The 15,358-nt window shown below is 45.1% G+C and overlaps 6 protein-coding genes across 6 annotated transcripts; 2 read left to right on the forward strand and 4 right to left on the reverse strand.

The window, feature by feature from the left end:
- Positions 1 to 172: 172 nt before the first annotated feature.
- SAMD00019534_042490 (hypothetical protein) lies at positions 173 to 761 on the reverse strand (the record flags this gene model as incomplete). Its single annotated transcript, XM_012900754.1, has 2 exons — positions 173 to 375; positions 452 to 761. The coding sequence occupies 2 exons, from the start codon at positions 759 to 761 to the stop codon at positions 173 to 175; spliced, it is 513 nt and encodes a 170-aa protein (XP_012756208.1).
- A 242-nt stretch (positions 762 to 1,003) lies between these two features.
- Positions 1,004 to 1,885, reverse strand: SAMD00019534_042500 (hypothetical protein; the record flags this gene model as incomplete). The annotated part of the gene is made up of 4 exons (XM_012900755.1): positions 1,004 to 1,146; positions 1,236 to 1,311; positions 1,376 to 1,535; positions 1,662 to 1,885. Coding segments are annotated over 4 exons (603 nt in total), but the record flags the coding sequence as incomplete, so codon positions are not given.
- Positions 1,886 to 2,638: 753 nt separating this feature from the next.
- On the reverse strand, positions 2,639 to 3,943 carry SAMD00019534_042510 (hypothetical protein; the record flags this gene model as incomplete). Its single annotated transcript, XM_012900756.1, has 4 exons — positions 2,639 to 2,706; positions 2,788 to 3,527; positions 3,599 to 3,714; positions 3,779 to 3,943. The coding sequence occupies 4 exons, from the start codon at positions 3,941 to 3,943 to the stop codon at positions 2,639 to 2,641; spliced, it is 1,089 nt and encodes a 362-aa protein (XP_012756210.1).
- A 1,524-nt stretch (positions 3,944 to 5,467) lies between these two features.
- SAMD00019534_042520 (hypothetical protein) lies at positions 5,468 to 6,169 on the forward strand (the record flags this gene model as incomplete). The annotated part of the gene is made up of 2 exons (XM_012900757.1): positions 5,468 to 5,585; positions 5,655 to 6,169. Coding segments are annotated over 2 exons (633 nt in total), but the record flags the coding sequence as incomplete, so codon positions are not given.
- Positions 6,170 to 6,371: 202 nt separating this feature from the next.
- Positions 6,372 to 7,727, reverse strand: SAMD00019534_042530 (hypothetical protein; the record flags this gene model as incomplete). The annotated part of the gene is made up of 2 exons (XM_012900758.1): positions 6,372 to 7,407; positions 7,483 to 7,727. Coding segments are annotated over 2 exons (1,281 nt in total), but the record flags the coding sequence as incomplete, so codon positions are not given.
- A 755-nt stretch (positions 7,728 to 8,482) lies between these two features.
- Positions 8,483 to 15,294, forward strand: SAMD00019534_042540 (hypothetical protein; the record flags this gene model as incomplete). Its single annotated transcript, XM_012900759.1, has 4 exons — positions 8,483 to 8,522; positions 8,624 to 13,542; positions 13,615 to 15,172; positions 15,254 to 15,294. 4 exons carry the CDS (start codon positions 8,483 to 8,485, stop codon positions 15,292 to 15,294), a joined length of 6,558 nt encoding a protein of 2,185 aa, XP_012756213.1.
- Between the last annotated feature and the right edge of the window lie 64 nt (positions 15,295 to 15,358).

Below are 15,358 nucleotides of genomic sequence, written 5' to 3' on the forward strand. Positions count from 1 at the left end.
CAACGAATCGGCGGTATGGTATGTATGATTGTGTCAAAGGTTGTAAACAACAAGTCAAGTCTACTTGTTTGATTGATTGTTGATTGATTGGATTGAATGAATGAATGCATGCTTTGTATTATGTTATATATGATTGATTTGATCTATTGATCGATTGATCGCTTGAAGTAATTTATAGTACAGAATCCAACTTGGCGTTGTTCTCGTCAATCTCCCTGATCTTGTTGGAGAGGATCAAGTTGGTTCTCTGTTTCGATTGTGTCCTGGTGGCAAACATCTCTGATGCCACATTGACCTCTGTATCGGCAATCTTCAATCCAATGGCAACTGGTGCAAACAAAAGTGCAGCGCCAATTGTCAATCTCATATTAGAGTCTGTTGAATGATAAAGGTAATGAGTGTGAGTGAGTGATTGTTGATCACTATAGGTTGTTGTCTTTGGGACACATACGATAGACACCGATGGCGGCAGCAGCAGTGAGTGAACCAGCAACAGTGTTGTAAAAGTCATCCTTTTGACGAATACCCTGTAGACTGTACTTTCCAGCAGAGAATGCAAGACCAAGCAGTGAACCAGCCATTATACATCTAGCAAAGGTGCGGTTTGTTGCGCGATAGTACTCGTTCACTGTGGCTGGTGTGACGAATGGTGACTCTGGGTAGGTGATGTTGAAGGCGCCGACTGCACCAACAATACCTCCTACAACTACATTTGAAGCTGCTCTAGTGTATGGGTTGAAATCATCTGGAATGCCCTCCATCTTATATATTATGAGATATATATGTGTATATGTAATAATGTAAATCAAACACATAAGCGAAAGTATGTTCAAGTCAGTCTGCGTAACACTCTCAATCATTCATGCTTTCGTGAGGAATGTGATCAAATTCTGAAAAAAAAAAGTGATTGTTTGTGCGAGGGTATGTCTGTGAGGGCAAGTGCCCTTAGTTCATTTCCATTCTTTCGTCTGTCTATATCACTTTGTCTTGCAATTGATTAGGCATCAAGTGATAAGTAGACATAATGGAACTTGCTAATGAGTTGAGGAATACTTGATATGATCGCTCCATATCTTTGTGAATTGTTAAATATTTCGAATAAAGGAACTGCTATGAGTTCAAGGTTGGATGGAACTGCGAATGTACCTGTGATGTTATAGTTGATAATTAATGAGTAAATATGTTGATGTCAATCATCCAACTACTACAACAACAACAACAACAATGGGTCTTACATTTTTCTGGAAGGGTAACTACGTAGAGCTTCTTGCATTCCTTTGGCTTGGATATATGAGGCGGAGTGTATGGATACTGTTTGAACTTTGTTGTTAGTCTGAGTCCTGTATCCTGTGCTTCAAAGTCGGGAGACACTTACCAAGACTTGTTCAAAGTTTGGTCGCCACCAAGTTGCTATATTCTCACCAACCTCCCATGGAGAATCTGCTTCTGCTGTACCAAGAGGTGATAACTTCTTTGTCAACTTCCTTATCAATCCTTCTACCTCGTTCTCACCTGGCTTCAGTTTGCCACCGGGTCTACATAACATTGATTGAAGTCCAAATATATTAGTATCACGTGACATTGTCAGCTGACATAAATCCGATTCAATCAATCAGCTGATATTGATCAACCTCAGATGATGATCAATGACTTTGACTTACAGCTTAAAGAATGTATTGGCAATCTTGAGTAGAAGGATATGTGGATGATTATGATTGTGTACTATGATTATGGCTTCGACAGTCTTTCGAAGACCCTCTTTCTCAAAGGTCTCCTTCATTCTTCCCAGTCTAGACACGACCGAGTTGTCCTTTTCCATCACAGGGTCCTTAATACCAAATGAATAACTTGTATTAAAGTTATATAATGTTAATGTCCTCAGTGATGCCATCTCTATATCTATCTATCTATAAGTCTATCTATATCAATGATGATCACTTATTTGGTTGATTGATCAAAATATGACTGATGAAAATTCGTACAATTCACAAACAAGGCCTATTTTGGACATGCCCCCTGTTTGTCCAATGAACAAATTAAGTAAAAGTATTAACTGATGATCTATAAAGTTAAGACAATAGAATGTCCCTTTATTCACTCATTTATTTATATTCATCATAATAATAATAAATGCATGCCACAACTTTGAAAGTTAGATTCAATGGGAGTGGATTGAACACTGAAGAGAGACTTAATGTCATGAACGTATTTAATCAATTTAGGGTATCAAGATTAAATGATGTTGTTAATACCCTGGGACATATTCAAGAGCATTTGGTACCTCCAGTGTTCTTTAATAATGAGGTTCTGGCTGAGGACGGAAGGAATACAAGTTATCTTTATATCAGTGGCCATGCCATGGATAAAGTACTTTCATACCTACACAATCATCATGGTATGGAATACTTAATTTGTTCTATTTATCATCTCTAACATCCACCCTTAAACATGATTAATATGTTTCCAAAAAGGTATACTACTATTTGAGTACAAAAGGAATGCTTCTCTCCAAGCTGGAGAATGGATCGAGTTCTACTCTAATACTTAATCTTTAAAATATTTCCTTGACTTTCTCAATCATTCAAATATTATTTATAAATAAATAAACAATATCCTTTCCTTTTTGAACTCTATCTCGTTATTGATGGTGATCAGCCTGCCAATCGACCGTGATCAAGATTGATGGATATTCCAAGACCGAGTCCACTATATATATATATGTATTATATTTGAATAAATACGTACAAGTTGTATTTTATTACATATAATAATATTTTTAGATCTAACTTATAAGTGTCTGCTGGGGTGCGAATGTGACAGTTCTCTTCCTTCCAGTACCAGTGCGCATTACCGATGGTGACTGAGGACTGGATGAAGAGGACGACCCAATACTGTTCATTTGATTCGGACGCTTCATCACTGACTTTAATGGAGCCTTGGCGGTGGCTGGAGAAGGTGCAGGGGTGGGAGCTTTGGATGGGCCATGACCTCCATGTCTTGATGTTGGCGAAGGTGTTTTCTGTCGATAATTGTCCGAGTCAACAGGGTCGCGTGTGCTTGGTGATGCTATTGAGGGAGTATGAGTCGATCGTCGGAAGAGGGTTGTTAGGGCCGAGGGTGGTTGTATGATTGGATGTAGATGTGATGGTTTGTGATGGATTGGTTCCAGTGCACTTCCACCAATGTGGGCAGACGATGATGATGAAGATGAAGATGATGAGGAGGTTGGTGTTGATACAAGTGTTGGACTATCACAGAATGGATGTTTCATCACTGGTGCCCATGAATGAGATAGTACACTCTCTTGGGACTTTGACTTTGGTAGTTGGTCTCTTGTTGATGGTGAGCTCTTACTCAGCACCACATGATCTGGTATTGACGATGAAGACTTTGATTGAAGTAAAGACGATCCCTTACGACTTGCCTCCACAACAGGTGGCTTAGGAATAAGACTCTCATCGACCATTGGGAATTCTTTAACTGTTATTACATTGACCTTTAGATTGTTTGATACATAATCACAAAGTCTAAATAAGTATATATTTGTTAGTATCTTCCAATAGTATTATTACTTGTTTGGGTAATGATTGAAACATACCTTCTCCTCTTTGAGGAGTATGGTGAGATGACTACTTTATCAATCGTGAGTAGCTTGATCTTATTGCTAACCAACTCCTTTGTCCTGCCATGTTCTATAAAGTGTAGACTCTTTATCTATAATAAATAGGAGATGTTAGTATGTTTGATTGATTCAGTGGATGTTTGAATGAATACATACACCTCTCTTGTCAAGTACCCTGGCAAAGAACTTTACATTCTCGGCACCTGTTGACTTATGCTTTGTTATCAATATTATCCAATCTGGCTCTTGTACCAGTTCCAAAGCCTTATAAAAGGCAGAGAATGATGCTGCCTTATCATCAATTACAACTAAATATTTCATTGTCTTATGATTCGTTCGAATAAATAATTAATAAATGTAAATAATAATAATATTAATAATAATAATAATAATAATAAAATGTAGTTTGGAGTAGGAGAAAGAGTAGTATCAACTTCTTCGTCAAAGACAGGAGAAAGACAAGTTCAAGGATAACTCGTCCAAAGAGTAGAAGGAGTAATTAATGTGTTTGTGTGTATGAGTGTAAGTAAGTGTGTATTAATAGTTAGTTTGAAGACTAGTCTATAAGTTGAATAAGTAGATCCTCTAAGACTCTATAGAACTATTTATAAATACCCTTAGGTATTGTGTATAGTGTGCCCACACTCATCCAGGACCATCCTGGAACTGGCAATTGCCAATGGCACTGGCTGCCTTTGCCTCTCGTCAAGGATCTAACCTTCCATATTTGGTTTGAATGTGGTAGTGGTCGTGGTGACCTCTCGTCTCGTCGGACACAACCACGGGGGTGAGTTTGTGAAGAGTTGGACTGAGTATGTGTGTGAGATAAGTATGAGGATGAGGGATAGGACCTGACCAGACGAGACCTAACTCTCTCACACCAACATGTGACTGTGTTTGTCTTTCAAGTACAAGACACCAATGGGATTCTGAGATTCAAACTCGAGTCGAACAAGATATAAAGTTATTGATGGGTAATTGGTTGATTGTGGATATTTTTAGATGGCATCATTATACTTTACCAGGGACATTATTCAACCAATGTTCTACTCTTTTTCTTTTGTTACGGTTGATACCCTCTGTTCAAAGTGTCCATGGACCTATTTTTAAGATTGTTCACGAAATTGACCTATTCTGGTAATATTGAATGAACTTGATGGTATGTATGTACAAGAAATTGTTTGTTATGAAGAGTCATCGATATATTAAATGATGTTCACCAAATGAGTGATCTGAGAGAGAGACCTGTTGATCAGCCAGTCCGTCAGTTATTGCCATGAATAGTTAATATAGTTTGAGATCCAATTGAATTTAAAATCTGGATGGGGAACAGGTCTACCTGTTCACAACATGTATACATGTACATGGTTGGTCGATAATAGATAAAAGAGTCGGTTAAGCAGTCACATAATAGTACTTGTTCATCCAATATAATAATTCTACCAGTTAGACACCTTAAGCTTGCTTGGTATTGAATATATCTATTTGTTAACAATATTTGTATCATCAATCATTGTTTAACATCTATATCTTCATCTTTGGTTTGATTGTTATGTTACTGTACCAATATCTGAATTGCTTCAGTTGCAACTGACTACGAATAAACAATGATTCTTGAAGTTATTTTGATTCTCACAGACGTGGGAAATGAACTGAAATTGTTTGAAAGTGAGTTGGATTCTCTGTTGCCCAAGCATTCAATAATCATTAATTAACTTGTTGTTGTCAAGATCAAATACTAGTATTTAATATATATATTATAATAATAATAATATAATCATACTACTATAGTAGTTGTAGTAGTTACATTCATCTCAATCACTCATTCACAAACAATCAATCAAACACAAACACAAACAAATAATGTTCAACTTGTTCAAGAAACCTTCACCAGAGGAGATGGTCAAGAAATGGAAGAGAGAGTTGAGAAGAGAGGATAGAGGACTTGATACACAAATCAGAGGTATGTACTTGTGCACGATGATCATGACTGAATAGATACTAACATTGATATCAATCAATCAATCAAAAGCAATCGATACAGAGGAGAAGAAAGTGATTAGAATGATAAAAGAGAGAGTAAAGGCTGGTGATCAAAAGAGTGCAAAGACATTGGCAAAGGAGGTCGCAGCGGCTAGGAAGGCAAAGGAGAGAATATATACAGCAAAGGCACAGATGAACTCGGTGACGATGCAACTACAGGCCAACCTGTCGATGGCAAAGGTGGCCGGACACATGGCCAAGTCGACAGAGGTCATGAAGATGATGAACAATCTGGTCAAGCTTCCAGAGCTCAACAAGATCATGATGTCCATGGGCCAGGAGATGATGAAGGCTGGCATCATCGAGGAGATGATCAACGACACCTTTGACAGAGACGATCAACTGGAGGAGGAGGCCGAGCAGGAGGTCAGCAAGATCCTCGATGAGATCCTGATATCAGGTCCCAAGGTTGGCGTTGATGCACTCGATGTCCCCGTGCAAGAGGAGGAGCCAGCTGTCAAAGAGGACGATGAGATATTTAACAGGTTACAGGCTCTAAAGACTGGTTAATCATTCATTCCAATTCATTCAATCAATCTCAATTACGATCAGTATACTTGCGCAACAACTACACTCACTCAATCAATCAATCATCAATCACATGTACAATTAATCAATCATGTATGCATACTACTACGCTTAATAACAGTACCCTCCTTATTATTATTATTATTATCAATCAATCAATCGATCAATCTCTATTTTAGAGTGCCATTGCATCCATCTCTTGGAGCGAGAAGAATGAAATGTCATTCAAGGCAATGACACAAAAGTACAGAGGTACTGAATCCTTGAACGCTGATTGAATGCGATTGACAACGTCCATCGATGGTACCTTGTCCATGAATCGCATTATTGATATTCTAAAGTCTGGTGTACCAGGTGAACTCTTTCTAAATGATGGTCCTGGCTTGTAGACATTATAGTCGATCAGACCAATGTCCTTGCAATCCTTGATGTCCTCAGCAGCCTTGTCCTCCAACCTCGTCGATACATCAAACAGCCTAACACGACGATTGACCGAGTTCATTGTCTGGTTGGTATTGAATGTCTGGGCAATGCGTAACAATGGCTTTGTTGATGTCGATGATGACGCTGATGATTGAATGATGTCAAAGTCCAAAGAGTCCACAGATGATGAGTGATGCCGCAGTGAGTCTCTATCATTAGTCCATGAATCATTGATATTTGGTACAATCCACTCGACATTGTCTGGCTTGTAAGTGTAGACTTCTTGGACATTGCATGGCCACTCTTCTTGTCTCCACCAACTCCGACATCTCATTGAAGTCCGAACAGGAGCAGCAACAGCAACAGCATGTTGAGGGGAGACCCCTGATGGCGGGAGTGATTGAATGATCTTGGCTCGCTCACTTGTTGTGATGGTATTGTTGTATTTGCTGCTTGCAAGTCGACGTTGTTCTTGTTGTTCCAGTGCGGCAGCCTCTGGTGTGAATCGAATGAGATGATAACCATGCTTCTTAAGATAGCTATACACTTGGAACTTGTAGAAAGGATGATTACAGTATTGTCTCTCACATAGTTGGTATGCCTCTTGTAGTGTCAATGGCATGCCCTTGTAATATAACTCCAAAGAGCCTTGCGTTGCAAGATACAACGCCTCCTCAACATAAAGACAAAGCTGTCCCTTAACAGTATGTCCGATAGAGTCAAAGTGTTTGCCCTTCCTAACTCCAACAACAAACAATCCATCCTGATACTCTGCTCTTGATAGTTGATTACTTCAATTCAACATTGGTTGATTGATTGATTGATTAGTTGGTGAGGAACATGAGCACCGTGGCAGGAGTACCTACACAGAGACGAGCCTTGTATGTGAATGAAGGTCACTCTTCCATTGATCGATGGTCATTTGTAGTTCACCATCTTCTTCACATTGAGTGGATGATGATGCATCGTCATCCTTTGACTTATCCTTGACTGATTTCTTCTTATTTGATTTCTTTGTTGTTGTTGAGTTATCTGTAGTAGTTGTTACATCATTATTATTATCTTGTTCTGATGACTCAAATGTTGATTCTAATACTCTCTTCTTTGCCATATTCATTCAAGATAGTGCATCTCATCCAACAACATGATGATCATGTCGAGTTTGGTTGTTCACACCCTACTGGCCTTGTCTTGAAGAAACTCATAGGGTGTATTTTTGTCAATCATCTCAATCTTGAACTAACTATAATGTGATAATTATCAACTTCAACTTCATTCATTTATTCATTCATTCAAACAATCAATTAAAGTATTACAGAGATGTATTATTATAAGATTAAGATGATTATTTGATCGTTGTTAGTGTAGTAGAACTGTCACAAACATACACAGATTAACAACACCAAAATTAGATATCTGGTTTTTTTTTTGAAAAGAATCAAACGACCATTAGCAAACACCGATGGCTCGCTTTTGGTATTTTTTTGCAACGATTTGGACTTTTTGTTGCTGATAGGTCACCCAACACCCCCAAAAAAGAGGACCCAACTAGATGGACTGACTTAAACTCTCCTTTCTGCATTCTATTCTATCTATCACTTACCTTCTTCCTATTTATCTAGATAACTAATATATATATCTCTCCTTAATGTAATATTAATATATTAAAAAGTAGTAGTAGCATTTTCATTCAATCAATCATTCATTCAATCAAACACCTGTATTTATTTATTCAATCAATCAATATCAATCAATCAATATAGACAACATAACATTGTATTTTTAGATATATATAATATACACAACAACAGAGACATACCAATATATACTATAGTATAATATATAATAAGCATTAATAGCTGTCAAATGAATCCAACACAAGGAAAGCCAGCTGCTGGTGGAAGACGTATGTTAATTATCATATCTCATTATTGAGTCCAATCATGTGATCACATGACCTGACGCCTCACCTCCCCACAATCAAATCAATCAATCAATCACCTTCAGCACTCCCACCACCAGGCCCAGCAGGATTTAAAACAGCTGTTGCTCCTACTTCTGTTGGAATCGTAAAGTCACCTTCATTCCCTCCACCAAACGGTGTGTCATTGGTAGAGAACACAAATCAACCGGCGATGGTATCGCCAAATGGTTCAAAGCCACAGCCACCAATACCAAGACCAAGAGTACAGTCGCCTGACTCTGGTTCGACAAATGGCGATTCTACAGCACCTCCCAGAACATCACCATTCGAGGTTAAACTCAAACCAAGTGCGAATTCAATGTTCAAGCCAGCGCCATCATCCACTACTCCCTCTCCAGCGGGTGCACCACAGTCCACAGGCAGTCCAAAGCCAATGGCGATCAATAGATTTGGTGGTCCTCTTGGAGCTGGTGCGCCACAGGCTCAACCACAACAGCCACAGTTGCAGCAACAACAGACACAGATTCAGCAGCAACAACCAAGTGACTCACAACCCAAGCCCCCACCAAGGACCTTTATGAAGAAGGTTCCAGCACAACCAATACAGGGCGCGACAACACCAGGTGCAGCTGCACCAGTACCAACCACACAGCCACAACAGCAACAGTCTCAGCCACAGCCACAGCAACAGCCACAGTCACAGTCACAGCCACAGCCACAGCAACAGCCACAATCTCAACCACAGCAACAGACACAACCAATGAGCAAGCCTGCACCTAGACCATTCGCGGCAAAGCCAACAACAAACCCATTGGTTAAGCCATCTGCGGTCAAACCAGCTCCTACAACCTCACCTATTCTTAAACCAGTCGCATCTTCTTCCAATACAAGCCCGCCATTTAGGCCGGCCGTCGTACCATCCACAACATCTCCAACATTGACTGGCCAACCGAGTAGGCCACCACCATCTGTGCCACCACCCACACGAACACAGCAAGATACCTTTGCTCCTTTGTCACCAGACTCCATCTCGCAACTTGATGATGGCTCGGTCGAAGATGAGTCGATATCAAACGAATTGAACTCGATCATTAACGACGCGGCCAAGATCTCATCACCTGCGACTGTCGCACCCGCCAGCATCAACAACAGCAACAGCAATAGCAATAGCAACCTAGCACAGGGTCGCGAGGAATCATTGTCACCACCTCCAACATCAACAGCAGGATCGTCCGCGGCCAACACAACCGCCTTCAAAAAGGTCACAAAGAAGGAATGGCGTCCCGTGACGCCCTCAAAGTTAGTCGGCCCAGTGGAGCCAGCAGTCGCGTCTCAGTCATCAGACCTCTCGCGACAGATCACCCAGCGCCTGGAGAAGTCGCAAAAGGCTGAGCTGGAGCGCGTGCGTGTCCTCACCACCAACAACAGGATCGGTGATGGACTCAATCTGAGCTACCAGCGCGGAGACATCATCGAGGTGGTGGACAAGGGCGAGAAGAACATGTACAACGGACACAACGGATTGATGACTGGCGCGTTCAATATTGGTAACACTAAGACGATGTCGCCACTGAGCATCCAGCCACCTGCCGGCACCGAGTACGCTGTGTGCATCCGCGATTACAGAGCAACACGTGATCTCTCCAGCAGCAGCAAGGCTCTCATTCTGATGCGTGGCGATGTGCTGGCCATCCTGGAGAAGCATGGCTCGGGCGACAGTACGACATGTCGCGGCCGCATGAGAAATGGCCTGGATGGCTGGAGCGACATTGGCGAGTTCCCGTCTAGCTGCGTCCGCGTGGTAACACAGCGCGAGTACCAATTGCACAGCGACGTGCAGGACGTCACGACCGAGATTTCTGAGCGTTCGGAGGAACCATTCGACACGCTGGACGTCCCGGCCAAGGAGACCGAGAAGGTGCAACAGGCACTCAGGGAGCTGACTCGCTCACTGCGCGCCACTCAAGACCGCCTGATAAGCGAGGGCGCCTCTGCAGACCACGTAGTCTACAGCGAGTTGCGTAGGGAGATCGAGACGGTCAGTGCTAAGCTCTCTAACGAGTACTATGTGTGCGATGAGAGTGGCGAGATCTTGACCGACGACAATGTGTCACCACTTGTCCTGCTCAGGAAACACTATGCTAGCGCCACCAGCGACAAGAAGAAGAAACAGACAACCACACAGGCCACCTCACTCACCGCGAATGCCGCCGAGCAGTCATCCGCCACACTCCTGGCGTCACAAAAGAAGTGGGAATATGGCCAACTTGTGGTCGACATCAAGATCCAGCGCATGCTGCCAATCATTGGCAAGAAGACGGTCGAGTTGTACTTCTCCTTGTATAACTTTGTCCAGGGCCGCCCCATCTCGGAGCAGCTGGTTGTCAGCATCAATGAGGGCGTGATCGCAACGCCAATCTCCAAGATCTTGTTCAAGGACGTCGAGCCATCTGACATCACCGAGGACATCGTGTTGTTGTGCCGCGTTGTTCGTCGCGGCACCATGAAGGATGTGAGCGAGACCCAGCAGATCAAGAAGGGCAGCGCCACAGACTTGCGCCGCGGCTATGCACAGGGCAGCATCAGTTTGCTTGCCCTCTTCAACGATAAGAATGTCGGCGTGTTTGAGCGCGAACAGTCCGTTCTGTTTTGGATGTCATCCAGCGACGTCCAGTTCCCCGCCCTCGGCGCAGACATCTCAAAGGGCTGCAGCCCGGAGGAGCTTCACAAGCAGGGCATCGAGCCCGCTCCTCCCAAGGGCGTGGGTGCCAATGCCCAACTCCAGATGCAGGTGTCGATGGCCTTTTACGATCAGAGCTTCAAGCGAGCAGTGGAGCTGTGGCCTGAGCTGGCGACGATGCCACGCGTCGAGAAGTTTGAGCATCGCATTGTGATCAACGAGCGCAAGCATCAGCTATACATCACGCTGGACAGCGGCAAGCTGTCCCAAGGCAAGAAGATCGAGATTGCCGTGCGCGCTCGACTTAACACTGGCGAGCTTATCCAGAACTGTTTGTCGAATGGTACAGCCGGCACATTTGTGTCCGAGTTCCGCTCGGTGGTGTGCTCGAGCACGTCACCCATTTGGAGCGAGACGATACACGTCGACATCCCAGCCGAGAAGTTCACCAATGCACACTTGTTGTTCATCGTGCGTAACGCCTCATCCAAGGCCAACAAGTCCTCGCCCATCGCATTTGGCTTTGTCCGACTGTCAGACGCCAACAAGATCGCGCTGGCCAATGGCGATCACAACCTCATCTTGTACAAAGCCTCCACCGACATGATCCCCGTGACCTACATCCACGAGGACCTGCCCTGGACCACCACTGGCGATCCCAAGGCTGCACACCACGACAAGTCGTCCAAGTTTTCGCTCAAGAAGAATGAGTCCCTCAAGATCAAGTCACTGTTCCACACGACACAGTTTGTCCAGCATGCTGCCATCGCACAGCTGATCGACTGGAAGTCGCACGAGGACCACATCCCGGCCATCCTGGAGAAGTTCAGCTTTGTCGACCCCATCTCAATCATGCGTAACCTCACCCCGGTGATCGATGCCCTGTTCAAGATCTACGACTCCAACACAGCCGGTTCGCTCTTCATCGTGGAGCCCGTCGCGCTGATGGTCTACAACACTATTGTCTTCATCATTGGATTGTTGACAGATGACCGCACCAACCGTTTCAAGTACTTCAAGCAGGTGCTGGACTCATACATCCAGACGCAGTTCTCTGGCGCGCTGGCACACAAGCACATCCTCAACTGCCTGTCGTACCACATGCAGGACATCTCAAGCAAGGAGTCGGCCAAGATCTCATCGACTCTCAAGGCACTAGACTACATGTTCCAGCTGATCGTCAAGTCTCGTCTTGTCTACCTGCAGCAGCAGGGCGCACAGCAGGCCAACGACGAGCAATGGCGTGCTGACATTCTCGAGTTCCTGGGCATGCTCAACAAGCTCATGTCCAACTCGGCGCCACAGCTCATCGTCGTGCAGACACTGGCACTGATCAACTTTGCCACAATGATGAAGGGACTCAGCAACTTCTTCAACAAGAAGCAGCTGTGCGAGATCCTCTGCCAGTTCATCGAGTCTGTGTACTTTGGCGAGCGTTCAGACCATCTCAACACGCACAAGCTCAGCATCTTCCACCAGATCCTCAGTGGCCCACTGCCTCTGGACCGCGAGACAATCCCCAATCTACTGCCCACACTCGTTGCCACGATCGACAAGCATGTCGCTTCTCCCAAGCCTGAGGAAGCGAAGCTTGCAACTCAGTTGCTGGCCCTGACTCTCGAGTCACTCGAGCAGCTCGATCAGGCCGACAAGCAGAAGTGCATAACAAGCATCCTCAAGATGTTGCCCAAGCTTCTGTTGATTGGCGAGACCATCACCAACGACTTTGTGGCATCGGCCGTGTGCGCCGCCCTTGAGAGCCGCAAGAGTATCACACAGTCGGCACGCGAGATGCCCACATTGCCCACAATGAGCGTGGACCACACCTACATGATCACATGTCTGCTCACGCTGTTTGATTACATGCTCAAGTTCAACATTGCCAACCTGCACCTGGTGGACAAGAGCGCAGAGGTGACCCGCACAACCCTCAGACGCACACTCAAGATCCTGGACGGACTGATGTCGCGCCAGGCCTATCCCACGCACTGGTTGGCCATGATGCTGTTCCATCTGCGTGTGTCCCATCGTCTGCAACAGGACGTGCTGACGCCGCTCATCTACAGATATGCGCCACTACAACCCCAAATGTCCGACACTGAACTCTGGAACACGTTCCTGGTGCTTCAGTTCAACACATTGCGCTCGCCATTGGTTCGCTCGAGCGATCATCGCATCCATCGTCTACACTTCATCATGTCTTCCATCGTCGATATGCGCAGGAGCGTCATCCAATCCGTGCGACACAACTGGGCCACAATGGCCTCCTTCCAGATACACTTTGTTCACTTCATGGTGCCACTCATCTTCCAGCTCTTATTGGTATGTACTAACCTCACTTCAACATCCTCAGCGCACTGACTGACCTCCCTTCCACCTCCGCCACCATAACAGAACCTAAGTTACGAGGTAGACGAACTGGCACAGGACCTGTTCACATCGATCATGCAATTGGACTACGAGGACAAGAAGTCTGTGCATCGTGTCGAGACAAAGACAATCGAGGTGATCGATCGCCTGGTCATCAGAGACGCATCGTGCGATGAACAGATATTCCGAACATTCCTTGGCGTACGACTCGAGTCATACTTTAGCAATGGCGACGTGTCCCTCTCGGCTGAGTTCCGCCACTCTGCCAAGAGCTTCATTAGCAACATGCTGCATCTGCTCGGTCTGATGTTCGACTTTAGGACGCTGCCACTGGACCGCTCGTTCGAGGAGGAGCGAACCATTGCCACACTCAAGATGATGGAGTACTTCAAGGACCGCAAGGACACCTACATCAAGTACCTGCACGAGCTGCTCAATCAACACATCAACAGCGGCTACTTCACCGAGGCAGGACACGCTTTCATGCTTCATTCGGACCTGTATCAATGGGGCGAGACGACGCTGCCGTCATTCACATTCAACACGCCAGACCAGCCCAACGCCATTGTCTTCCCCGAGGAGACGACCACCGAGCGCAAGGTGCGTCTGATCCGCCTGGCCGTCACCTACCTGGACAAGGGCCAAGCTTGGGAGATCTGTGTCACGCTGATCCAGGACCTCAAGAAGCAGTATGAAGCGGCGCACAACCTTGTCGCACTCTCTGACGTGCTGTTCCAGGAGGCCGACTTCTACGACAAGATCCTAAACACGGAGCGTTTCTTCTCGGAGTACTTCCGTGTGGGCTACTACGGCAAGAAGTTCCCGCCCACGATCCAGAGCAAGGAGTACCTGTATAAGGGCTTTGAGTTGGAGCGTCTGTCAGAGTTCACTGCGCGTATCATGGCCAAGTTCCCCAACGCCGAGCTTCTCAAGACGACAGAGCCCACGGCCGACGTGATGAACTCGGACGGCCAGTACCTGCTGGTGACGATCGTCAACCCATCGTCGCGCGAGGAGCTTGAGAAGAAGCCAATGCGCGAGTTCATCCAGGGCACACCGGCCAACTCACGCAATTACCTCAAGCGCAACAACGTCAACGTGTTCCTCTACTCCAAGCCTTTCAAGAAGACGACAGCCAAGAGCGGCAACGAGTTTGCCGACCTCTGGGTACGCAATCACTTCCTGTTCACCGACGCCACGTTCCCCACGATCCATCGTCGTGCCGAGGTGATTCGCAAGGAGCACATCGAGCTGGCGCCCGTCGAAGTGGCGCTCAACTCGGTCAACCAGAAATGCGAGGATCTCGAGGAGATGGTGACCAAGTACGAGAACAACTCCCAACTCAATCTCAATCCACTGGCCATGGCGCTCAATGGAGTGATCGATGCCGCTGTCAACGGTGGTATCAACATGTACAAAGAAGCATTCCTCTCGTCCAATATTCAAGCTAGCGTCGATCGCGTCTGTGCCGGCAAACTAGCATGTGCACTCAAGCGACAAGTAGACATCCTAAGTCGTGGACTTCAAATCCATTCCATTCGTTGTCCAGAGGAGTTAAGAGGTCTACATGAGAAGTTAGAGAGTAAGTAGTATACCCTATCATATTCGCCAGACCCTCCTGTGTTCATTTACTTACTCATTCACTCTTTCAATCAATCAACAGGCTTCTTCCCCAAGTTGAAGGCAGATGTGATGTCACTGTAGTCGGTGATTATAATCCATTATCCCTCTCTCCTCTCACTCTGGCTATTCATTAGATCAACAACAA

The sequence above is a fragment of the Acytostelium subglobosum genome (assembly GCF_000787575.1).
Source record: "Acytostelium subglobosum LB1 DNA, scaffold: scaffold7, whole genome shotgun sequence".
NCBI lineage: Eukaryota > Evosea > Eumycetozoa > Acytosteliales > Acytosteliaceae > Acytostelium > Acytostelium subglobosum.